The 24,929-nt window shown below is 31.5% G+C and overlaps 3 protein-coding genes across 3 annotated transcripts; 2 read left to right on the forward strand and 1 right to left on the reverse strand.

Annotated features, from left to right (window-relative positions):
* Positions 1-4,002: 4,002 nt before the first annotated feature.
* On the forward strand, positions 4,003-6,675 carry LOC135144208 (uncharacterized). The gene is made up of 6 exons (XM_064076182.1): positions 4,003-4,234; positions 5,030-5,097; positions 5,174-5,326; positions 5,691-5,779; positions 6,307-6,480; positions 6,549-6,675. Exons 1-6 carry the CDS (start codon positions 4,049-4,051, stop codon positions 6,659-6,661), a joined length of 783 nt encoding a protein of 260 aa, XP_063932252.1. The 5' UTR covers positions 4,003-4,048; the 3' UTR covers positions 6,662-6,675.
* LOC135144209 (ADP-ribosylation factor-like protein 2) lies at positions 6,587-8,446 on the reverse strand. Its single transcript, XM_064076184.1, has 9 exons — positions 8,365-8,446; positions 8,239-8,301; positions 8,134-8,193; positions 8,023-8,079; positions 7,886-7,972; positions 7,761-7,831; positions 7,050-7,113; positions 6,830-6,969; positions 6,587-6,687 (listed from the first exon to the last, which is right to left on the reverse strand). The coding sequence occupies exons 1-8, from the start codon at positions 8,444-8,446 to the stop codon at positions 6,899-6,901; spliced, it is 555 nt and encodes a 184-aa protein (XP_063932254.1). The 3' UTR covers positions 6,587-6,687; positions 6,830-6,898.
* A 10,081-nt stretch (positions 8,447-18,527) lies between these two features.
* Positions 18,528-22,937, forward strand: LOC135144195 (G patch domain-containing protein 3-like). The gene is made up of 11 exons (XM_064076169.1): positions 18,528-18,596; positions 18,763-18,832; positions 19,792-19,841; positions 19,988-20,032; positions 20,748-20,783; positions 21,059-21,144; positions 21,276-21,321; positions 22,351-22,439; positions 22,490-22,546; positions 22,669-22,754; positions 22,812-22,937. Exons 1-11 carry the CDS (start codon positions 18,565-18,567, stop codon positions 22,935-22,937), a joined length of 723 nt encoding a protein of 240 aa, XP_063932239.1. The 5' UTR covers positions 18,528-18,564.
* The last annotated feature ends 1,992 nt before the right edge of the window (positions 22,938-24,929 follow it).

The following is a 24,929-nucleotide window of genomic DNA, read 5'->3' on the forward strand; positions in this document are numbered from 1 at the left end:
ATGGCACCTAAAATCGGCAATACCATGCAGTGGCTTAATTATTAAAATAAAATTAATACGACAAGTAAAGCCCCCCGAATACATAATTTTTAGCTAGGTGATAACAAATACCATTACCATAAAAATTTAATCTCGGAGCTTTTGATAAAGAGTAAAATAATTTCGCTTTTACAGCTGTTAAAAATATAATAACTGGTAACGCTTGAATAAGACTACGGCAGTTGGATATTGCTTACCACTGCGTCATTTCAAAACTTACAAAGAGACTATTTCTTTTAAAAATGAAAATGGCTTAAAAAATTTGCAGATATTTTTACTAAAACTTTAACCATTCTAAAGAATAATTCTTTGCTTGATGTTATATTAAACGACATAGTAATATAATTGATAAAAAACAATTAAGTTAAAACCATGTGATTTTATTTATTCAGGCTTGTTACAGCATTAATAATTAATTCATCCTCTCGTATAAATAAAGATGTAATAAGCAATACACATAATTTCTCCTTTTCTAGTTCATGAAACGGGTCTGAAATTGCCGACATACTTCACTTCGCGAAGGAAATATTGTAGCTACGAGCGCTAGGAACAAAGCCAAGCTTTTCGCTAACCGTCTACTTGGAACATGCTTCTGCCCTTCATATTGCACTTCCTCAGACCACCTTTTCACTTGAACTAATTGATGCAGATGGGATTCAAGAGATGTTTGAAGTGCTAACCAAATAAGACGCTCCTGGCCCAATTGCATTACTAATGAGATGGTGAAAAAAAGCGATGTAGGATCTGTGCTCCCTAATAAAAATCTAACTATGTCCCTTGGCACCTTTTCATGATGAAGACAGCAACAGTCGTAATGCTGCAGAAGACACAAAACCTAAATCCGCGACCAGCAAATACAGGCCCAACGCCTTCTGTCAGCGGTCGACAAAAGCGCTTAATTTAGTAAACTACTTGCGCTTTAATTCAGAAAGGAATCATTTTCCTTAACGTGGATATGACCTTTGGACAAGGTTGGCGTGAAGCTCTGCTACGCAAGCTGCGCTCGTTAACCAACCTTCATAGTCTTTCCGAAGCGCTGGTCATATTTAAACGGTCGCATTGTCAGCGTAGTCGTGGGAGTTATTCTGTCGTCGTTGCGATTAATGAGAGTGGGGACCCCTTAAGACTCTCTTCTTCCGCCTCATTTCTTCGCACCTGTAGTTCGATTCTCACACGCATGTTTCCCTATACACTGAGAATTAACCATTATCCATCGTCGAAGTTTCTCCCAGCTTCTGCAGCGCGGCCTCGAAGTTCACGCCAACTATTGCGTAAATGAAAAGTTGCCTTAAATGCCCTAAAGAAGGAAACCCTTTTAATAACGAAGAAACGCGTCCCCTCGTTGGCGCCCTTAACTTTTGGTGGTATAAAGATCCTGGGACGCTCTAAAGCGAAATACCTGGGAATTATTAATGACAAAACTATTAACGTGAATCGTAGGTCTATCCTGCAAAAGATTATGTCATTATTGGCTACATGTAAGACACATGCAAATGTCTTTTGTTGCGTAGTGAAAGCTTGCTTGCACTGCTTAGTGAAAGGTAAAGTGTCCTAATCGCTGCCTTCACCTTCAACACTACGTAGTTTACGTGTGGTCACTACGGAAAAGCTTTTCTCTGGGTCCTCCAGCTAAACCCTCTGTCGCAATATCATTGCTTTTAATGACAGGCTAGCCAAGTACACTAGTCGCCTGTTGGTTAGCGAGCTCATTTACGGATCATGGAACGGGGCTTGCTATCAGAGCCAACGTGACGCGCTCTGAGCGCTAGTTTTTTTTGTTTAGCAGGTTGTTCTTCTAAACCCCCAACTTCATGTAATTCTTACGATTTAACCATAGCCTTGATTATATATTACAAAAGGAGTGTAAAAGTAGAACTCTTTATATAATTACTTCGCACTACACTCGAAAGATTTCAATCTTTTAGTCAAGTACGTTATCCTATGGTTTTCTAAGTAGCTTGCGTGCACGCGCATTTAAAAATGTTTATAAATGATATCTATATGTAAACGCAATCTTTAAATTTAACTTTTATTTGTAATGTACCATTAGAGTCAATATACTTAAATTACACGTAGCTAACAAGGTGGAAAAAAAAATTGATATTAGAAGGTTCTCTTGTTGCGATCACTTTTGATTAAGAGCTCGAGTATCCGAAGTTTTTAATGCGATTGAGCACTAAAAAAAGTCAAATTAATTAAATTACGCTAGCTCTAAATTTTTATTTTTTTCTGTTTTTAGTATTATTCCCAGTCTCTAAAGTTGCCTGAGAGTTAAGTCCAAGAGGGTTCGGGGTTCAAAGAAGGCCTTAGGGTAAGAGAAAGGGGCCCCTAGTCCTCCGGGTTACCCTAATTAAGTAATCAAAGAGGGTAATGAGCAAGTCGTCCTTCACAAGGATAAAGAGTGATACGTTTTTAGGAAAAACGCTATTTTGCAATATTTTTAGGCGACTATATACGGGCTTATCATACATTCCATAAATGATTCCTGCTTCCTCAAGTTGAGATTATATAAAATATCGAGTTTTATAACACCCTATACCTCCCGTTACTTTACCTTAATTCGCAGTTTTATAATTTATCTTAAAACCTTCGAGCCTTTTAAGCCCCTCAAGCTCTCGTATAGTTTAAAATATTAAAAAAAAATTTAGTCATCGATGACTTCGGTAGTATAGTTTTATTAAAGAACTACACCGTTACTAATAAGTTTTTAGATGCAAAGGAAGGTAGAGGTGAACAACTCCAAGAAGAAACTCGCGCTTATGTCGAGGTAATCTAGAACCCTTCATATTACAAAAACTAAAAAGCTCGCCCTTTTATTAAGATTCTCTCTTAGAATATCTTAAATCTATCTTTTAGGGGAGCTCTAGGATTCCCCCTTTCTTTTAAAACTTTTGGATTTGCAAGGAACACTGAGCTGTCTTGGTCCTCCCCAAAAATTTAGACTTCTTAACCTAAAAAAGTTTGCCGAAATTAGTTCCATAAACCTTATGCTAAGCTGACTGGTGAAACGTAAACTACAGCGCGCTAATAATGGAGCATTAGTACATACAAAACGGCATATAAAAAATATAAAAAAAAAGGCTTAGAAACGTACATACTTCTAAGTTATTAATACTGAATATAATTATTACATATATACTTAAAGTATTTTATTTTTTTTTGTAGGTTTATAAATTTTAAAACTTAAATATTACGATAGTTATAGAATTTAACTAAAACATTAAGTTTAGAAAAAACTTAGTAGATCTAAAATAACATAGTTTTTTAATTTAAGGATTTAAAATGTGTTGTATCTGAGTACAGTTGAACATGAACGAAACGCTGCCAGATTCTTGTTTATCCCTCTTAGTAAGAATTTAATATTTAAAATTTATAAATAACTTCAAGCATATATTTGGGAGACTAGTGATTAAGTCGCAAGCCTCACAGTGTTTAATTATATTATGACAGCGGGTAAGACTAGAATATCTGGCCTTAAAAACAACTTTTATACAAAAACTTTATTTTTTCCTACAAAAAAAGTAATAAAACAAAGTCCGATAATAATTCCGAAATATTCTTACTAGTATATTTTCATTAAAAAAAATGGCGCAACTTACTTTAGTAATACTCTTAAGCAGGTATTCCTAAAATAAAAACCCAATAAAATATTGATAAAGTTATTTCACTTTTTTTAATAACACTTTATAAAGACGAAATAGTCGACGGCATACCAATTTCAATGTTCATAATAAAATAAAATACATTCTTTATAGTTGTAAATTAACGTAATTCGAAGTTTGTTAAAAATATGGAACACAACGTTGGAAATATTAATAAAATTCTTTCTAAGGTCTGCACGATCGCACGATGGGCCAATTACAAGCAGTCTTTCACTTTTAATTTAAATTCTTTAAAACCTCATGACTGATCTCTCCTAGGAAAATTGACTGTTTATCGCTTGGGGAAGCCCCCAGCCGTTGTGGGTTACTCCGGTCTGTTCAGTTTTACCAGTTCATTTAATATTATAATGTCTAGCAAATTGGATGACTTTTTTTCTAAAAAAAATAAGAAAACCAAAAAGAACCGTACAATACTTACGTTGGCCGTGGAGGATGAAGTGGAAGAAAAATCAAGTCCTTCACCAGCAAATGATTCTGTTACAACCGAACCTCTTGCTTGGCTGCCAGAAAATAAAGGAACTAATATAATATCTGTAATGTCAGTTACTTCAATAATGTTTAATTTTTTTAATTATAGGAGTTTAAAAATTAATCTATAAATATCTTTTTAAGGTCAGAGTTGCTAGTTTACTTAAATTTATTTCATTTAACATAATATATGTAAGTGAAACATTAAAAATAATATATATTGACAATATTTAAAATAATATAAATTTAAAGGGTGTCTTTGAATGAAGTTATATATCAAAATATCAAAAATAAAAAATTATTTAGTGAATATTATATATATATATATATATATATATCTTTAATCCAATAAAAAAAATATTCAGTTTTATTAAGAAAAGTTGAAAATTATTATTGTAGTATAGTGGTACTAATTTACCAGTGGGTTTTACTATAGAGTTATTTATTATTATTGATAATATTATATAACTAGGAAAAAGCGAATGTTATTCTGATTGTATATTTTTTACTTTTTCAATTTATATTTTTTTTTAAAGATGCTCTTAATTGACTGTTTCTTTATAAATTTACTCATACAAGGTTATATAATAAAAATATAAGTACTCGAAGCTATTTAATCCTTAATTTTAAAACTTCTGTTATTTTACGTTAAAACTAGAAGTTTTTACCGCCTTTGTATGATAATTTTACTTTAATTTTTTTAATTTCTACTATTAGTAAAAATTAGTTTTATGAATATTTATAAATTTAATATTTTACTTATTTTAAAAGGTTGTAGGATTAATTAATAATAAATCTGGTATTATATACTCCCGCAATTTATTATAATTCTGATTTGGTTTATAAATAAATCTTTGCAGTCTGAAGAATGGGAGGACACTGATTCTACTCCTAAAGATCTTAGTAGCTTGAAAATTGCAAATTTGAAGTTTTCTATATATCAATACTTCATACTTTAATAATACAAATATATATTATAAAATTTAAGTTTAAATTTTATGAAGAGAAATAGAAACATCAGCCAAAACAGTGAATTTAGATTTAAAAGTTGACTCGGAAGTACAGATTAGCACGTGGCAAACTCCAAAAGTTCAGAAGGGATCGGTTTCTTCTGTAAATGCGCAGCATTTTCCTACTTTAGAGGACGCCGCTAATATGTTATTTATTTTTATTAAGATAATTTTTTGTGGTGAACTTTATTAATATATAAACGCCTATAAATTTTTTTTAAATAAAATTATGATTAATTTAATTTTTTATTCCTGGAACCCGTTTACTTTTTTTTTAGATTATTATTTGAATTAAAGCTGTAGACTGGTTATTTATATCAACAATTTAGTTCTACTTTATTTTTAAAGTGTAGCATAAGTACTATTAGCTATTTAGATTCTTTATTTACCTATTTTACTATTGACATATTTACGTCATAAAATCTTTATCTTAATTTACGCAAGTTCAGTAAATTTTCCTTTTAATTATTTATATGTGAAAGTATTATTTTGTTTATTTTTCATATTGTAGCTCGCAAACCTCAACCGAAATTAAAAATGAAACTCTTGATTCAACATCTGCACGTGACAGTGATTTCCCACGAAAATTTTCTTCGTTTGGTGAAAAAAAAAATTAATTATTATAAATATTAATAGATTTACTGTTTATTATTATTTATGTAGAATTTGTTAAGAACATAAACTTTCTTGCAGTATATTATAGTTTATCTTTATTTTTACTTTTTTATAGTAATTTTTTCCCGAAAATTAACTTTATTATTAGAAATTAGTTTCTTTTTTTCTAAATATTGAAAACTTATAAATATTGGTGAAAAAAAGTTTCTGTAAATATAAAAAATATTGCGTAGTTTGTTTATTTTTTATAGGAATTTTACATCTCTCTACTTTTTAAAATTTTATATAAATATTTTTAATTTTATTAATTGTTTAAAAAACTTCATTTAATACTTTTACATATAAACTTCGGATATACTATAAAATATATTTTAACTTGGTAATATGCAAAGGCTTCATAATAATTTTATTAATTTTTTTTATAATTATAATTATGTTGATTTTTTATAATTATCATATTTTTATACTTTGCATAATAAATATTAATATGCATTTTTATTCGCCCTTTTTAGCTTCTTCTGGAGAATTAAAAATTAGTATAAACAATTATACACCGCCAATGGAGCCCTCAGCTCAAGATAGGCCGAAAATAAGAAGTTTAATTATTACTCCGAGCGGTGATTGGACCACGAAAGAAAACACTTCAAGAACTCCTATTGGAGAAGGAGAAGCTACAACGGCATTTGGTTTATTTTTATTTTTATTATTGTTATAACTATTATTATTATCGTTATTAATATTATTTACTCCAAAGGAGTCCGTGCTAGCACCGGACGATATGCCCAATCAGGTTTCGTTACGTCTAATTCGGCGGTCAATGAAAAATGGACTACTAGAGACTCCCAATTTGGTTGGAAGAAAAAATGATAATTCTCCTTTTGACGTCCTTTCACCTTTATTTTTTATTAGTTTAATAGAAAAAGAATAAAATTTTCGGTTATTTTGTTATAATAAAATTACATTTTATAAAGTTTTATTATTAATTGGGTCATTGCTTGTAACAATTTTTTTTTACTGCAAATAAATACAAATTACTTTTTTATAATAAGTTGCAAAAATAAATTTATTTTGTTTTTTTTTTTTTGATTTTCAAGTTTTTCTTATTCATGAAAGCAAAAAGATTCGGGAACAGACATCTTTTACGACCCACCGAATCCCAGTTACAAGATTCTCTCCTGTAAAAATAAATTACTAATTTAGTATAATTGATCTTTCTGAAAAGCGATAATTTTTATGATAAACTTTTTGAAATTACCAGTGACGGCACTGCATTCTTGTATATACCAGTGATGCGTTTTAATTTTCTGCAGATCTAAAATCTATTATTTAAGTATAAAACAAACTTTCAAAAATGTTATAAAATGGACTGAAAGTTAATTTAGTATATTATTTACTATTTAGTATAAAATCCAATTTAGTTTATAATAAAATTGAAAAAGTAAAAAAAACTTTTTAAAAAATTTATCTTAATTTTATTAAGTAAATTTAAATAAATTAATAAAAGTTAAATATTACTCTTTGACAGTTATAAAGAGCTAACAAAAGATTTATAATTTAAATTAAATAATTTAAAATAAAGTTGAAATAAAATTTTAGAAAAAGAAAATCTAAAAAATGAAAAGCATCCTTTAAAATTTAAGGGAAGCACAAAGGTGTTGGTTGAAAAGTTAAAGAGATTATAAAAAATGCAGCGTTGTATTATTTTTATATGAGGAGGCAAGTTAAAAATTTAATTTAATAATATTACACACTTTACTTTATTGCTCCTAAAAGTTTAAATAAAGTTACAGCTATTTGTCAAAATAAATCAAAAGTATACCTTTCTAATTAAAATTATTTAAATATATTTATAAAAATTCATAATTACAGCATTTAACAAAAAAGTAATAAATGTACATTTACAAGAGAATTTAAGAACAAATTATGACTTAAAAATAATTTTATATTTTTAAGTTTATGTATAAACAATTGTCAGTTGCTCTTTACTGAAAGAGCCCTTTACATCCTGCTTGTTAGCTAGAATAAGTAAAGAAGCGCCTGAATTAAAATAAATAAACAAATTAATAGTTTAAAACTCATAAAAGTACGTGCCACTAAGTCTTTCTTCTTTAAGTAAATTGTGCAACTCCTTTTTACAATCTTCAAGTCTATCAAAGTCAGTGGAATCTACAACCCAAACTTAAAAAAAAAAAAATTACTAAAGTATAATTTACTAAAAAATAACAAACTTAAAGCATCGGTTTGTTCAAAGTAATTTCGCCAGTAACTTCTTAGAGACTTTTGTCCTTTTAAAGGGATATGTAGATACAATTTTAGTGATAATTATAGATTTATAATACCACCAACATCCCAAAAATTTAGTTGGTAACCTTCATAACAAAGAGTTTTTATGCTGAAACCTATGCTAATGTGAGATGTTGATTATTAAAATATTATAATTTCACCTAAAGTGGGTGAAATTTCTGAAGTATCTTCGTTATTTAACTTTTTCAATATGGTTGTTTTACCTTTTAAACACAGTGAATGTCAAAGTCCTATTTACTCATTTAAGCTTTTTTAATAACAAATACCAGCATTGTCCAACCCTAATATTAAAAATCTCATATGTTTTTCTTTCTCTTGGATCTTCTTTATAATTGTAAGTAAAACCATTTTTCAAATTAACAAAATTGTTTGAGTCCAACTACACTTTTAATGCCTTTTTATTCTATTTATGCAACTCAGCCAAATTCAAAGTTTTTAGAATTTACCAATTTCTTTGTGAAAATAAAATTGTAAGCTGACGAACTACACTTTAAAGAAAATTGAACTCTACGCATAGCGTATTCTTGCACTTTCACTCCTTATTGGCCACTGGATTCCAACTTAGACTTTGAGCGCCTCGTGAGGCTGTAGCAGGGAGTAGCTGATATTCATAACAGAGAAAAGCTTTATTGATTCTCTGTTATTTTAACTTGACCTGCAGCACTTTTAAAGGTTAAATAAAGACTGCAATAAATAGCTTTTGATTTTTTAACTAAATTTACTGAGTAAACTTATGTTACTTTGTACATATTATGAGTAAAGGACGTGCCGTAAGTAGGGTAGCCCTCTCAATTCCAGTGAAATTAAGAAGTTATCAGAAATAGATTTTAAAAGAAGTTTATCTACACCTAAAAGTGACAATGTGTGAAAAAACAAGTAATTTAATATATTATGGATCATTTGTCCCCGTTCTGGTACATAAAAATTGTTTAACTTTCAGTGGTTTTCTTCGCAGTCCTTTCATTAAAATCCTAACATAATAATTTTATTTCATTTAAGTTTATTCTGACTTAAACTTTGATATCTTCTTTCTTTTTAATAACTAAGATAAAAAACACTAAACACTAACATATTTGCACAAAACATAATTAAAATATCACTAACATTTTTCACGAAACACCAATACTAAAAACTCAACAGAAAATAAATTCTACTAAATTATCGGAAGGTTAATTGATTATAGTTAAGAATTTCAGCCAATGAAAAACAGCTTTAATGGTTTATATAAAAAAATTACAAAAAAAAACTAAAGAAACTTATTTCACACCTATATTAACTGGAAACAAATTGATAGCAAAAAATATTTTTTTGTAGTTAGGGAACAGGTTTTTTGTAACGGTATATCGAAAAACAGATAAATAAAATAGTTTCCTTTTTAAATCATATAACCTCATACTTTATACCTACGTTTATTTTTAGATAAACAGTCCTAACAGCTGGTGCATCATACCTTGTTAACTATATGTCCTTACAGCTTACAATTTAGTTGACACCGAATTTAAGTGATACATTTAATAAATCACTTTTGTTAAATTTATTGTTTTTGGAGTATATATATATATATATAATTTTACGAAGATAAAGAGACTCTAAAGGTTACAAAAGGCGAGTCTAGTCACGAGGAAATAGCTAATATTAAGGATAATAGTAGTAGTAGCAAAAACCTTATGTAATAGTTTCCATACTGGCGGCAACACTAATAGCAATAAAAAAATATATCCAGTAATAAAAAATAGATTTATTATTAATAGTAATGATCGCAGTAAGTACCCCCCAGATTAAGGTGTAAAGGCCACCCGAAATTCATTAGACTCAGAGAAGACACAAAAGCTTTACAAGACACCGTAAACATATAAGATGGGCAGCGCTTCTAACAATATCCCTATATTTAATGAACGACCATCAACTGCAGAACTCCACCTGCGAATCCTTAGAGAGAAAAACCCCTCCTATTACCTTTGCGAAAAACTAAAGTGGCCCCTTCTTGCGGAATTTTTGCAGTCCAACGGTGTCCCGACCCCGAGGTCAAGAGATACGCATCTTGTAATTAAAATATTTCCGATAACATCTCAAGGGCTGAGCGATCACAGCACTAATGAGAAAGCAAGATTTACAACATTTTACCTCTCATTTATCTGAAGACAAGCCACACAAATTTGTTATTCGTGAAATTTATTGCGAACTCGATATCTCCACCGTCTAGGCGGACCTGCGCGCGCAAGGCATTACACCCCTTCGAGTGGTACAAATGAACACGGAAGACACTACCACTGGCGAGCGGAAAAAAGATCCTTTATCATTAGTGCCTATATTAAGAACGGAGCGGTAAGCTGAATATTTTCATCTTCAGATCAAAATAGAAGAACTTTGAAAAAGCAGTTCGCGTTGGCCACGTCGCAATCTTTTGCGCAGTGGTACCTCGATGCGTCAAACGCGGTGAGGGTCATTTGACCGCAGAGTGTACCAAATCATGAGACTCGCCTGGTAGATGGATGAATGGTGGTGAGGCACAGACCGGTAATTGTCAAGGCTGCAAATTATCTTCGTAAGAAAACAGCTAACCAGCAAAGTTTACTTCTTCGGCGCCAACTACAAGTAATAATGTTGCCCGGGTTTCTCTTACGAGTCTCCTTAAAGAACAAAACATCATCAAGATTTGCCCAATATCCCGGTAGGTTCTAACGCCCTGGCCACACTTCTACTGCGAAAGCTGATAATACGGCAGACGTTAGCAATTTTAACGACGACTTTATCCAGCACGCTTGAAACTGACAGGACGGGAATCTGTTTTCAATAGTTTCTAAGCCAAAGACGCGCCGCCATATTCGACTCCTATTCTGGAATGCAAATAATGTTCAGAGTAAGAAGCACGAGCTTCAGGGCTTGTTACTACGAGAAAGAAATGAGGTTATCGTCATCAACGAGACACACCTTTTTCCTAACGTCATATTTGTGCAACTTTGTTATGAATCGCCAAGACAGAATTGATGCACGCGGAAGAGGCGCGGTTGCTTTGTTGAAACGGAGTATTCGATATCACTCGATATCTATGCCAGCTCTACAAGGTATCGAGGTAGCGGAAATTTCCCTGTGTACGACCTACCAGGGGTCCGTGTCTGTAGTAGCTGTCTACAAATCCCCTTGGAAGCTATTTCCGGCCTCCGATTTGGACGCCATCCTTGGGAGTGCCCCTTCTACCGTTTTGTACGGGAATCTTAATCGCAAGCATCCTGTAGAAAATTCTTCTATTGTAAATAATAATGCTAAATTATTTTGCTCTCCAAATACTTAACGAGCCTTGTAAAGAAGAGTCTCAGAGGAGAGCGAAGGAAATTCTTTTATGATTAAAGGCATTAAAATAACGAAAATAATAATAATGATAATAATACCGAAAACAGATAGTAGTAATAATAAATTTAGTAATAATACTTTTGGGAAAAACTTTAATGGGTGTATTAACCTTTAAAATTTTTAGTAATATCACTAGAAACTCTACTTTAAATAATAGTAAGAAAGACACAGATATATCTCATAGAGAGCACGAAGATAGCCTTAAGTTAGGTATGGGTAATACTTCTCCCAATGCCCGAGATACCTCCAGCGACTCCGAGCCACCTTCCGCGGTTGCACCCCCTCTTAGGCGAGATAATAAGATCCCGCCTGTGGTCCTTTGCGAAAAACAAAAATGGGATCACTTCGTGAAACTTCTGCTGGTTAACGACAGCCAGAAGTCTAGGGATTTACGTCAAGTAATTAAAATATTTCCCGCAACAGCAGGCGAGTATCGAGCCATCACTAAGCTTATGGGTGGTGAAGCGCTTCCTCATTTCACCCACCAACTACCCGAGCCTTAAAGTTTGTTCTTCGCGGAATCTTTTGCGATCTCGACGTCCAAACCGTCAAGGGAGACTTACGCAAGCAAGAGATCTCACCCCTCCGCGGGGCAAGGATGCCCACTGAGGACACTGTCGATGGGGAACGTACGAAGCAATCTCTACCGACGGTGTCAGAGTATATACCAAGATGTGATTGACAAAAGCTGTCGGAATTAAGGACATTTTTCTATCTTCAGTTTAGGGTGGAAGAACTCCGAAAGAGTAATTGAGTCGGACCGCTGTCAGGTATTTGGAAACAGGCAGGTTTCTGCGTTGCATTCCCCCAATTTGTTAAATGTGGCGAGGGCCACTTGACTGCACAGCGCACAAAAGCACGAGAAAGCACTGCCAGTTGTGCTGATTGCGGTGAAGCGCACACTAGTTATTGTGGCTGCAAACATTATCTGCGAAGACCTACATTATCCAATTAAAAACTGTCCCACCAACACCTTAAAGACAGACCTCTATTAATGTAACCCCGACAGTTTCCTATGCCACTTGCTTAGCCAAAGCCAACTCCTCAGACAAGCCCCAACAACCTCAAGCAAGAATTCGGAACTGATATTGACGACAAACCTGTCAACACTGTTAGAGTTGGTAGAGGGTCTGGAATCCTTTTGCAATGGTTTTTAGGCCCTGTTCTGGAGCGCAGCTGGCGTGCTACACTGGTAACAAGAATTGCAGGAATTGATGCAACATGAAGGGATTGATCTGTGTTATTAGTGAAACTCATCTTCTTCTCAACGTTCCATTCAACCTTCAACCTCTGCAACTTTCGACGTACCGCCATGATCGCCTATATAGGGGCGGTGGAGGCGCACTATTTTTTACAGACGAGACAGTCAACACAGTGTAATATCTTTACCAGCCCTGCAAAGCATTGAGGCTGGGAGTTCCCTCCACTTAACCAGCCCAGGGGCCTCTGTCGGTAATTGCAACTTACAAGTTCCCCAGTATGCCACTTGTTATCTCAGATCTTGATACCCTTTTTATAACTTGTTCCTCAGTTATTGTATGTGGGACCCTTAACTGCAAGCATCACTCCCTGGAGCAACCGTGTCGATAACCCAAAAGGCCGGTTCCTCTAATCTTACACCGACGAGCGCAGACTGCTCATCCTAGGACTACAGTATCCAACGCAAATGGAGAAGACAAGGATGTCAGAAGTACTAGATTTCGCCGTTTTGATAAATGTTTATAGTTCAGGCAATTGAAGCTCTTTACTAACTCTCGTCGGATCATCTGCCAATTCTGCTTGATTTAGGCGACGAAAGAGAGTTACTGAGGACAAATATTTAAACTTTACGGACTGGGCTCAATTCTCTGAGGCTCTTGATATAACCTCTTCAGCATTTTTCGCCTTGCTTAATACGCTCACTGTACTTGACGTTACTGTTGTTGCTGAATTCGAGGGTGCTTTGATTATGGTCTCTCACATCGCAGCGACGACAGGTCAAGTTGAGTTTCACCCTGACCCCTTGCCTGACGAATTGAAGGTCCTTATCCGCGAATGGCGACGCCTTATTCGAGTGGACACGGTAACACAACGCCCCGAAGATAAAGTAGCGCTTAATAGATTACACCGGCGCATTAGGAAAGAGCTGTTGGCGCACCATAACCGATTGTGGGAGATAAAGTTAAGTAATACATCGAATAATAACTGCAAGGGTCGTGCCTTTTGTGGAAGTTCAAAGAAAATACAATAACCGAGCGAGTTTACCATTACCTACTATGCGAGATGGAGATTTAGTGGTGGAAAATAATGCTGACATAGCGACACCTTTTACGATCACCTCTCTACGTAGTGTGTGCCACCTGCTTATTTAGTTGCTGATGAAGTGCTTTGTGAATCAAACTTCCTTTCTGATGCCGAGGTACAGCTTGAGCCAATTACTACAGCCGAAATTGTAGAGATTATTAACGCTTTGCCGAGACGAAAGACACCTGACCCCGACGGTATCACCCACGCGATGTTAAAGCAATTACCAATGATGCCTGTAGAACGCCTATGCTACCTCATGAACTCTAATGGTTCTGGGCACCTTCCAATTCCCCTGGAAGACGGCAACTGTTGTGATGCACCAGAAGGCACCACGACCAGCATCTACGCCAAGCAAATACAAGCCTATCAGCCTCTTGTCAGCCGTTGGCAAAGCCGCTGAGCCAGTCGTACCACGCCGCTTAAAAGCATTTGTTGACGCAAGCCACCCACCGCCAGAGTTCAAATTTGGATTTCGACAAGGACACTTCACTACTCAACCACTTTTCCGCTTCACAAAGTGGACGACCCGTGCCTTCAATTTAAAGAATGCAACGGGCGCCGTCTTTCTTGATGTCGAAAAAGCGTTTGAGCGAGTTTGACAAAAGGGCTTGCTTTACAAATTACGCGCTATAGCCCTTCCTACTATTCTTTTTAACGTGATCAAATCTTACCTTGAGGGCAGCATCTTGGCTAAATGTGGGCGAGGCGCGCTGACCCCTAAGACCACCAATAGCCGGGGCCACCCGAGGATCTCTTCTACCATAACTACTCTGGGCACTTTATCTATGCTATGCGCCACAGCCTGACACCCCCCCCACGCGAACTGCCTTATATGCGGATGACACGGTGAATTACTCCTCGTCAAAGTCGCCTGCCCTATTGGGTCAGTAGCTGCAGTACTACCTAGTGGCGGTTGCCAACTGGTGTCGTCGTTGGAAAATTACTATTAATGCGGGAAAGTGCAAAGAACTTTTTTATCACAAAGAAGCGCACTACACCACGACTGCCGCTGTCCTTTGAAAATAAGGTAATTCCTTGGTATCCTCAGGCGCCGTACCTGTGGGTCATTATTAACATTAAGCTCTCGTGGCGACCACACGTAAACTAAATCGCGGCGAAGGTCAAAGGGGCGGTTCTAACTCTTTCCCCTTTACTTTTTGTTCGAAGCAAACTCTCGCTGCACAACAAACGACTCTTGTATTTGTTGTGCATCCGTTCAATTATGACATAGGCTTCTACTGTCTGGTCTACGGATTAACAGCAATAGTCTCTCTCTTCGCTTCAAGTTAGACAAAACAAGCTGCTACGCCTTATGACAGGCGCGGGGTGGTTTGTTCGCAACGATGCCTTACATAAAATTTCCAGATTGGACCTCTGGGTAATGTTTTTCGGCGCAATTCTATCGCAATCTACGATTGGCTCGATCCAGCACATTAGTCGATTACTGATAGATTAGGTCGATTACGACATCTGGGCCCTGCGCACGGTATCGCCAACCGCGTAATGGGCCCTAAATATATGATAGGGTCAGGATTAGAATTATTTTTAATAGATACATATATATTGACTACTCTAACACAAGCTTAAAGCTAATGTCGAGAGCCCGTAAATTCGGTGTTTTCTTTTTCGACCTGATTGAGCACCTAGGAAATATCATTAATAAAAAAAAAATTAATGAATCGGGTTTTTCTCTTTTAGCTCTATTTTCTTGCTTTTAGTTGTTCGCTGGGTGTTTTACTCTTGCTGGTTTACTAGCTACAAGCCTAGCACTTCAAAGAAGGATCGCACAAGTTCGGGTTTTAAAGAACCTCGTAAAATACTGGTTTGAAGAAAAACCTTGTAAACAGACTTCAGTTAAACCCCCTAAAAAATATTTCAACTATACTACTGTACATATCCCAAGCTACTGCCTTTTTGTTTTTAACATTGAACTCTGACATACAGAGATTCTAAAACACTTTTTTTTTCTGTTAGGTAATCTACATACTTTAGTCCAATAAAGAATTTCTCTTATAAGCTAGGAAACTATAGAGAGTTAGTTTTTTTTAAGTACATTGTTGTATATATGTATATATAAATGTATTACAACTTAATAGTCACGTTTTTAATGTTGGTTTTAATTGGAGTCATGAATGGTACTCTTTGTTCATGAATTTACGAGTGTATACTTTTAGTTGCTGAACTACAACGGCAAGTATTATATATTGAGCCTGCTACAACGCGTATATACGTATAAAGATTTTTCATGTTTTTCATGAATATAACTGAAAACATTTTATTTTCATTTTGCGTATTTTAGTGTGTTTTTCTGTATTTAATTTTTAGTTACTGTTTTGAATTATTTATTTTTAAGTAGTGTAAAGTGTATGTACTTGTAAAGAGGGACCTTGAGGCTCAGCTACACCTAACTAGTGTTGGCCTGCACAGCAGCATTTAATTTTTTTTTTCAATTTGTAGTGTAAAATTGAAGGGGTTTCTTTGTATTCCTGAGATTTTTTAACCAATTAAACAAGTTATTACAGTTGCATTACATAATTTATCTAATCTATGTACTTTTATTATGAAATTTAGTTTTCAAAAATTAGCTGGAATAGAATATAATAGCGAGAATTCATGATTGAGATGTTAAGTTAAACAGCCCATTGTATTGCGCTCGGCTTGGGCATAAGACCAGCGCAGTCTTCAACTGTCCTTTCATTTATGGCTATGTGTTCTAGTAATTCCATGAACTTTGCATGTACTTGTAAAACACATTGTCGCTACGCATAAACGAAACCGCACGCGTTTGGACGTAGTGTTAGCCACGTGCGTTCATTAATTAGCATGTTATGGAAATGTAGATAGCACACCCCAGTAGGGGGGTTTTAATTTTTTCTGTTCTTCGTTCCTGCGTGGGGTTGTGGTGTAATAAGGGGGGCTGCCTGATTACCGTGTTATATATATATTATTTTTGTCTAGTAAATTTATTTCTACATTTATTCCTATCTTGGGTATGAATGTATCTACGATCTCATATCCACTTCCCACGATACTGACATTCTAGGAATAACAGTGGACTTCAAAAGTGCTCTTTAGCAGTGAAAGCGCAGTAGTATTTCAACACAGCTTTAATACAAAATTTAATTTAAACCTTAAAGCTATAATTGTTTTTAAACGAAAGGCATATTAGACCATCAGATTTTGCGATAGAATCTAATTTCCTAGGTAAAAGAATATAACAAACTTTTATATTTCTGTTAAAACTGTTGAGTGAGCGCCTTGTTAACTTTTAGAAAGTTGGCGCGCGGGCGGTAATGCATTGAATATGTAACCGTTTTCTAGTAATTGAATCTCAATATATACTAGTATTTTTATAGAATAATCATTTGTTTCTGTAAAATATCTGTAAAATACCTCATTAGTCACTATCACGAAGCATTATTCTGCGTTAACGCGTAACAATACTTTTTTTTTCTATTAGCTTTAATCGCATTGTTTGTACCTGGTGAAGTTCTAAAAGCAAGCTTTTATTTAAAAATGCTTCCAAAGGCAGTTGATAGTGAATTTTTGGGATAAGTGGTAAGTAAAAGTTTCTAAAATCTAAGTCTCTTTTTCCCACTGCATAAAGATGTCTATAAAAAACGAAAAAATTACTTTTATAATAACGCGGTAAAACCTAGGAGCATGTCAACGGCATATGCGGATATGTATAGTTAAAAAGTTTTTATGAATGCAAGCAATAAATAATACTATTTATATAGTGTAAGAGGTTTTATTTTGCTTTACTGGCGTTTTGTCGTATTTAGTTGAAGGCAAAAAGCAGCAATTGCCCAAACTGTTCTTCTACCAAAAGCCAAAGTAGGAATGAAACATTAATTTTTAGAATATAAATTTGTTCATTTACATATTGTTGAAGTTAAAGATTTACAGGCTTTTATCGTGAAATAAAAAATGCTCAGGTCTAGTTGTTTCTGTTAATTCAAATTCGTACTATTTATTTTCAATGAAAACTAACTTTTTTATACTTTAATCTTATGTTGCTAGAAATAACTAGTTCTATGTTTTGTGAACGGTGCCGGAGTGAATCCTGCGACAGTACTTGTAGTTATTGTTGCATAATCACAAATATCCCAAATTCCTTTAGGTTATTAAAACAGTTGCATTATATTGTTAGTTTGTCTTGGCATATTTTATTAAGTTTAAGGCCGGGTTATTTTTCTAAACTTTATTTTAAGTAAAGTTAATAGTTCCATAAAAAACTTTGTTATTTCCACTTTTATTAATATACATTCCGAAAAGTGCGTTTAATTATATATTTGTTAAAATGTTTATATTAAAGTCCTATATACTGTGCAACCATAATTATGATAGAGCAGCAGATTTAAGACATCACTTCTCTAATCTTGTCGAAAAAGAAGGATTTGTATGTTTTCACTACAGGCATCGGCCTTCACTGGTGCCTTCTTAAAATCTTATGCTCAATATTATATCATGCCTAACTTTTAATAAATATATAAGACTTCAACAGAATTTTGTATTTGTTACTGCTTGGTTAAAAGAGAATTCCTTTCTTTTCTTTTTTCCTATTCCAATAAAGCATGGGAAAATCGTTATGGCAACTGCGTTTACTTCAATTGCGAAATTTTAGTTTTAAAAGATGAATTTAACAAAACTGACGATGGCAGAGAAGCAGAAAATCCTGGAGTCAATAGTCAAGCTTATCAAGATGTAAAAAATTTCAAAGAATTTCGGCCACCCATCGGTAATTGGTGAAAAGTTACGAACTTTATTAAATTTTTTTATGCTACGGAATGTTTTAAGGACTACCGCAAGGCAATGTGGGGACCTGCATGAAAGTAATTAAACTTATGATTAATAGATGGTAAAATAATTTATATTTATAAACTTTATGAATTTTTTGATAAACTTACAATTTTCAATTTTTATACTTATTTTTATTTAAATAAAACTACAGTTTTTAAATAAGCACTTTTTTTGCAGAGCAAAACTCCTTTTCCCTTTTATAATTAATATTTTTTGTACTTTAGTATTCTCCCTTACAACGTAATTAAAAAACTGGGCGTCCAATTTGCTTCCTTTCCAGCTACTGAAAAAGAAGTTTTTTATTTAATTTTTTTAGAATTAATAATTAAAAATTTTATGAAAAGTTATAAATTATAAAAGCCTTAACGAAACTTTAATTTTTTTTTGTATAGAATATTTAAATATAATTTTTTTTCGATGGTTTTTTTTTACTTTTTAATAGTATATATTATTCGTATTAAAAATCTTTTTTACAAAAATCCTACAATTGTTTATTTTTAAGAAATTAATTGTTTGATTACTTTTATATATTTTAGATAATTAACATTTTTATTGTTCCTATTATTAAAATTTTTAAGAATAATTTGATGACAAGAAACAAACTTTTTAATTTTGAACTTTACCGAATAGATAATTCTATTTTATTTTATTTTTACTTTCTTTCTTCAGAAGTACACTTCGTAAAAGTATAAAAGCAAGTAAATATTATATAAAACTTTTTTATAATGCAATTAATAAAATATAATAAAACGTTCAAAAATATAAGTAACGATTTATATAATTTAAATTTTTTGGATTTTTTTTACACGTAACGAACAGTAATAAAGTAATAACCAATCATATATCATTTTTAAAAACATTTCATATCAAATCAAAATTTTTATAATTTTTTTAGATTAATTATTTAATTATTGTCATGAAAAAAATCCTCCATTCAGAGTTTTGAAAATAAACTATTGACCAATAACATGCCCCAAAAAATTTTGTTTACATTTTTCACCAAGTACTGGCGAAGTATTAAAGTCTTCAATTTTTGAATGAAAATTTTTACTCATTTTATTTTATAGTTGTTCTTAGCTGTAATCATTAAGAAGTATGTTTTTATTACTAATGGGACTTTTATTATTATTATTATTAACTAATTTTAAGGAACTTGCATAGTTTATCTGTTAATTATATTATTCGGATTGTTTGTTATTATATATTATACTTGAAAAGAAAACTTTACCTATATTTCAATAATGTTTTAAAAGGATTATCGTCGGGAACCTATTATACAAAGCGATGAAGAAGAGTGGGAGCGGTATAGTTATTATAAAACATAATAATAATAATAATAATAATAATAATAATAATAATAATAATAATAATAATAATAATAATAATAATAATAATAATAATAATAATAATAATAATAATAATAATAATAATAATAACGATATATTAAAGCTACGAAAGTTTACACGGAGATGAATATGAAGAAAAGCAGAACAGGTTCGTTATTTATAGTAATAAATCTATTTATTATTATAAACTTTACCATTATTTACTATATTTTTTAGAGCAGTTTAAAAGTTGTTATTATTAATATTATTCTCATTCTTTTGATAAATATTGTTTGTAGTTTTTTTTACTTATATTTTTATATTAAATAATTATTAGAATTAAATAACTTTGTTTGTATTAATTATTATCTTTACTATTATATTAATATGCAGTATTAATAGTAGTATTATATTATTAACTTTGCTATAGTTTATTGATAAGTAAAATAATATATTATATCTATAAACTTTTCTTCAAATAAATTTATAATAAAGTTTCATATAATTGTATATCGTAATTATTATTATTGCGTTTCTTATTTTATTATTATATAATACTATTAATTCTATTAGTATTTACAGAGCAATAATCTGAATATTATTATTTTTACTTTATATTATATTAAAGATTTGTATTAAATAAGTTTTTTAATTTATTATAATATTTACAAAATAAAAAGTAAAAACTAAAAGTTGCATAATAAAATAACAACAATTTTAAAATTTTTTTCTATTTGTTATTTTTGTAACTTTATTTAATAAAATTTATATTACTTTTTGCATATTATAATAAAGCGGTTATAAAGTTTTATGAATAAACTGTGATAGTAATAATAATAATATTTGTTTGTTTCGTTGCAAGGCATTTATTATTAATACTTTAGGGAACTTTCCTACGAGGAATTTGTTGAAAAAACTTGGTACTATTATTATTAATAATATATAAAAGTTTGTATTAAGAAAAATAAGTAATAATATTTTATAGTGAAAAATATAATAAAAGTTTATAATAATCAAAACTTCAGATTTATAAATTTAAAATATATTAAGTGTACTAACTTTTATTAATGGGTAAATGGTGTATATAAAAAGATTATTTAAAAGTATGGCCTCATTATTATTTTCTTTATTTTAAAAACTATAATAATTTTAAAAAAAGCTTTACTATTTTTATTATTTGTACAATATTATAAAGGGACAAAGGCGATGCTTCTGGTTTAGTTTTTTATACTGATCAGTTTTACTGGAACCAAACCAAGGAAGAGCCTTCCGACGTTCAAGGTTATTATTATTATTATTATTATTATTATTATTATTATTATTATTATTATTATTATTATTATTATTATTATTATTATTATTATTATTATTATTATTATTATTAATTATAATTATACTTTTTGGACATAAAGATTGGGACGCTGATTCCCTGGAAAACTACAAGCATCCACTTGCAAGGTACATATCTCTTAATTTATTTACCACCAATCAAATAAAAGGTTTAGTAAGCCAATCAGATAAAGTATATACCAACAAACGATCAGTTTCCTTTTAAACTTTTTTTATTCTTTACTATGGATAGCTTTCTTTAGAGCGAATTTATTAAAGGTTAATGTTTATAGTAAAGATTATTGCTGTTCATTATATAAGAATCGTATATTTTTATCCCTATCCATTAAAAAAAATATAATTATATTTGAGCACGTGAAACTTTCAGCGTGCTTTTAAAAAGCTTGAATACGGTCTTGCCATTGGTCAAGAAAAAAAGTTTGCATTGCAGTGATGCGCTTTTAATAAAAATATTTATTTTCTTCTACGCTTCAACAATTTTATACTTACTATTATTTTTTCATTATTATATATGTATATAATATGTTGTTAGTTTCGTTTATTATAATTTATTTGTTATAATTTTAATATATTCATTTTTATATAAATTTCCTGTGAAATTTAATAAACTTTATTTCATATTTATTATTATAATATTAAAATTCAAATAATATTTATTAATAGTTTCTTTAATAAAATTTATTTATTGAATTTTGAAAATTTAGTATAAAACTTAATAAAACCTTTTTAATTATATTTTTATTATTTATAATTTTTTATTTTATTTATTATTCGAAAATATTTTATTAATTCATAATAATAAAACTATATAATTTTTATTTAGAGTTAATAAAAAAATATAAAATTTATATTTTATTTTTAACGTAAACTTTTATACAACTTTTTACTTATTAAATTAATAACTTTCTTATATATAATATATTTTTAATACCTAAATATTTATTTAAAAAAGCTTTTTAGTATTATATAATATTCATTATGGTTTTAAATTTTTTTTTAATTTAATAATGATTATTGTAATAACTAGTGAAAATTTTTACTTTTAATAAGCATTTTCACTATTTTAATTCTTATTATATTATACATTTTCTTATGAACTCATAAAAGTTTTATAATATAATATAATTTCTTATGCAGTGAAGAAAAAAATTTTAAGGAATTTAGAAAATGCATAAAAGATAATGAAAGGAAGCAACCAATCTTTGAATGTTATAACAAAGCTTTTGGTAATATATAATAATTGAGTCAATAAAAGCGCACTATTTACTCTAAAAAGGCACAAAAATTCTCGTTAAGGAAGGCTGGGTCCCGGGTTCAGCATTAAAAACTTCAGGCCTTTCACTAAATAAATTCTTAACTAAAGAAAATAAAAATTTTATAAAAAATATAAATAAACATTTATGAAAATTTTTATGTAGTTTTTTATGTGTTATTATTGACATTAATAATTCATAGGAATCGTTGAACCCATTCAGCCAAGTGACCGTTACACACGTGGTAAGCGCGGGCTTGGATTTACCTCTGATTCGCCCGTTTACAAAGTACTGTGAATTTTTTAAGGAGTTTTATTTTATTATAAGAATTTCATATTTTTTAAGGACTTATCGTACTCGCATGTAGTCATCAAGAAGCAGAATAACTCAGAAAATAATGATAATAATAGTAATAGTTTTTCTTTTATGAAGTTTCGTAAAGTGCATTTTGAATCACGAGGACCCAATTGAAGGGTTATTCATAATAGTAAACACTTTTAATAAAAAGAGAACTCACTAAAAAAAGTTATGATTTAAACAACAAAATCGATTAACAACATTTTTACTGAAACTACTTTTACGTTCCATTGAAAAAATATCTTCTCTATTGTACGGAATTTTTTTTGAGGCCAAAGAAAAACCGGTTGTTACTTTCTTTATTAAAATTGTAATATATATATTTTTTTACTTCCACAACGTCTTTGCTTTTGGCCTAAGTTTTAAAAAACTTATGCTCGATATTGTAAAAGTATTAATTTGAATTGTAATGATGAAAAAATATAATAATAACGAGTGCAGATAACTGCGTAGTACTAATAATATAAAAAAATACTTAAAAACCATAGCACTCGCACTTTTCATAGGCAAAACTTAGAAAATTGTGTTGAAATTACAGTTCGACAAGGCTTATAAGCAAAGTTAACCAATTAAAATGGGAAAATTCGTAAGGGCCACATGGTTTTCAGCCAATCAGCCGTTCATTTTAAATAAATCGTTTTATAGTTTTTTATTAGAAAAAATAAGGAAAACCCAAACTGAGTGGAAAGAGGAGGGTCATTATTATTTATTTTGTCGGGAGAGTGAGGGAGATAACAATATTATGAGAAAGAAAAAAACATGCGTAGAGTCAGAGTCACGGGTTGTGAACACGTAATCTATTAGAATAAAATCCACTAACTTCAAAGTAAAGGATTTGAAAAAAGTATCCAAACGCTACAAATATAAATCATTTAATTTTAAAAGCTGAGTATTCGCTAACCTTTTTTCCTTCTGATCTCGTACCATCTGGTATAGTGGTCCATGGCGATGGCGACCCGAGGTGCATATACTTATATATACTAGTAAATAACACTAAGGGCAACAGTGCGCACTACCATACGCCAATGTAGACATACTCCAGTACACACCATTACTCACTCGCACGGGTCGTATATCAATTCAGTTAATTAGCTGAACTTGTTACATGACCATATTATCAATGATCCAGGAAAGGGCAACAGTGTTATTATCGTTACCCGTTATGTTATTCTTACAACCAAGAGATTTTAGACGCACTTAGTAGCTAAAAGGAGCAGTTCCTAACATAATTTAGCCAGTTTCACCAATGATTTCACTAAAGGCGTCATTGGATCTGCTTACTCGCATCTAGGAAGAATCGACTTCCTAGGCAACGCTAGTATACAACGCGTAAGCTTTTACTTCAGCAAGATTACTGAGCCTATCGGTTTCAAAGCAACAAGTACCATCCAACAAGGACTTCGTCACTCTGTAGTCTAACTTCAGCGTTATACTGTGATTTCTCCTTTTAAATACAGAGAAGATAACATCTGCCTAGATCCGAGCCGCTGACGCCTTTTTACCGATTTCACGTGCAGAACTTTCGACATGAGGATTATTAAGTCGTATTGCAGACCCCCCATGGCCCTCTCCAAAGTAATATCTTACCCTCCACTTCTGAGTTTTAATCAGGAAGGTACCCTAAGCACGGTTTTTCCAGTTGTTCATTACTTTGAGCATTAGAGAGCTTCATTAGCCCAAGGTCATTAGTAAAACTAGTCCATAGTAGAGGGTGTGACATGACCCGATCGAATATGTCTACTTTAGAATGTTATTCCTTTCCCCAGATGGCAGTCGTTTGTCAATTATCATTATATTTACCACGTGGTATGCCACGCGGCTAGTTATTCTAGTTAACTTTACTAACTTTCAGGTAAAAGATTTAACAAAAATATGAAAATGCTACAAAAATGATTGATATACTTTAAGAGTTGCATATTCGCTGACCTTTTTTCCTTCTTATCTCATCCTGCCTAAAAGTAGTGGCACATGACATTATTGTCCATGTGGGCACGTGCGCGTAACTATTTTTTATTATAATTGTCCAACATTAACTCACTAGTAAAAGACCTATAAATAAAGTATGAACACGCTACAAACGCGAATCCTGTACTTTACAAGCTGAAT

Source organism: Zophobas morio, unplaced genomic scaffold (genome assembly GCF_036711695.1).
Source record: "Zophobas morio isolate AGI-343-1 ecotype UQ-CSIRO unplaced genomic scaffold, CSIRO_AGI_Zmor_V1 ptg000085l, whole genome shotgun sequence".
NCBI lineage: Eukaryota > Metazoa > Arthropoda > Insecta > Coleoptera > Tenebrionidae > Zophobas > Zophobas morio.

Bases quoted from the DNA above. Each gene is read 5' to 3' on its own strand.
- LOC135144208 (XM_064076182.1), top strand. From the start codon at position 4,049: ATGTCTAGCAAATTGGATGACTTTTTTTCTAAAAAAAATAAGAAAACC. The intron at 5,780-6,306 runs GTGAAAAAAAAA...CGCCCTTTTTAG, and splicing joins ACGAAAATTTTCTTCGTTTG to CTTCTTCTGGAGAATTAAAA. The intron at 6,481-6,548 runs GTTTATTTTTAT...TTTACTCCAAAG, and splicing joins AGAAGCTACAACGGCATTTG to GAGTCCGTGCTAGCACCGGA.
- LOC135144209 (XM_064076184.1), bottom strand. From the start codon at position 8,446: ATGGTTTTACTTACAATTATAAAGAAGATCCAAGAGAAAGAAAAACAT. The intron at 8,194-8,238 runs GTGAAATTATAA...ACATTAGCATAG, and splicing joins AGAAATTTCACCCACTTTAG to GTTTCAGCATAAAAACTCTT. The intron at 6,970-7,049 runs GTAATTTCAAAA...TTATTTTTACAG, and splicing joins AGAATGCAGTGCCGTCACTG to GAGAGAATCTTGTAACTGGG.
- LOC135144195 (XM_064076169.1), top strand. From the start codon at position 18,565: ATGAAAGTAATTAAACTTATGATTAATAGATG. The intron at 21,145-21,275 runs GTTATTATTATT...TTGGACATAAAG, and splicing joins AGAGCCTTCCGACGTTCAAG to ATTGGGACGCTGATTCCCTG. The intron at 22,755-22,811 runs GTACTGTGAATT...ATATTTTTTAAG, and splicing joins CTGATTCGCCCGTTTACAAA to GACTTATCGTACTCGCATGT.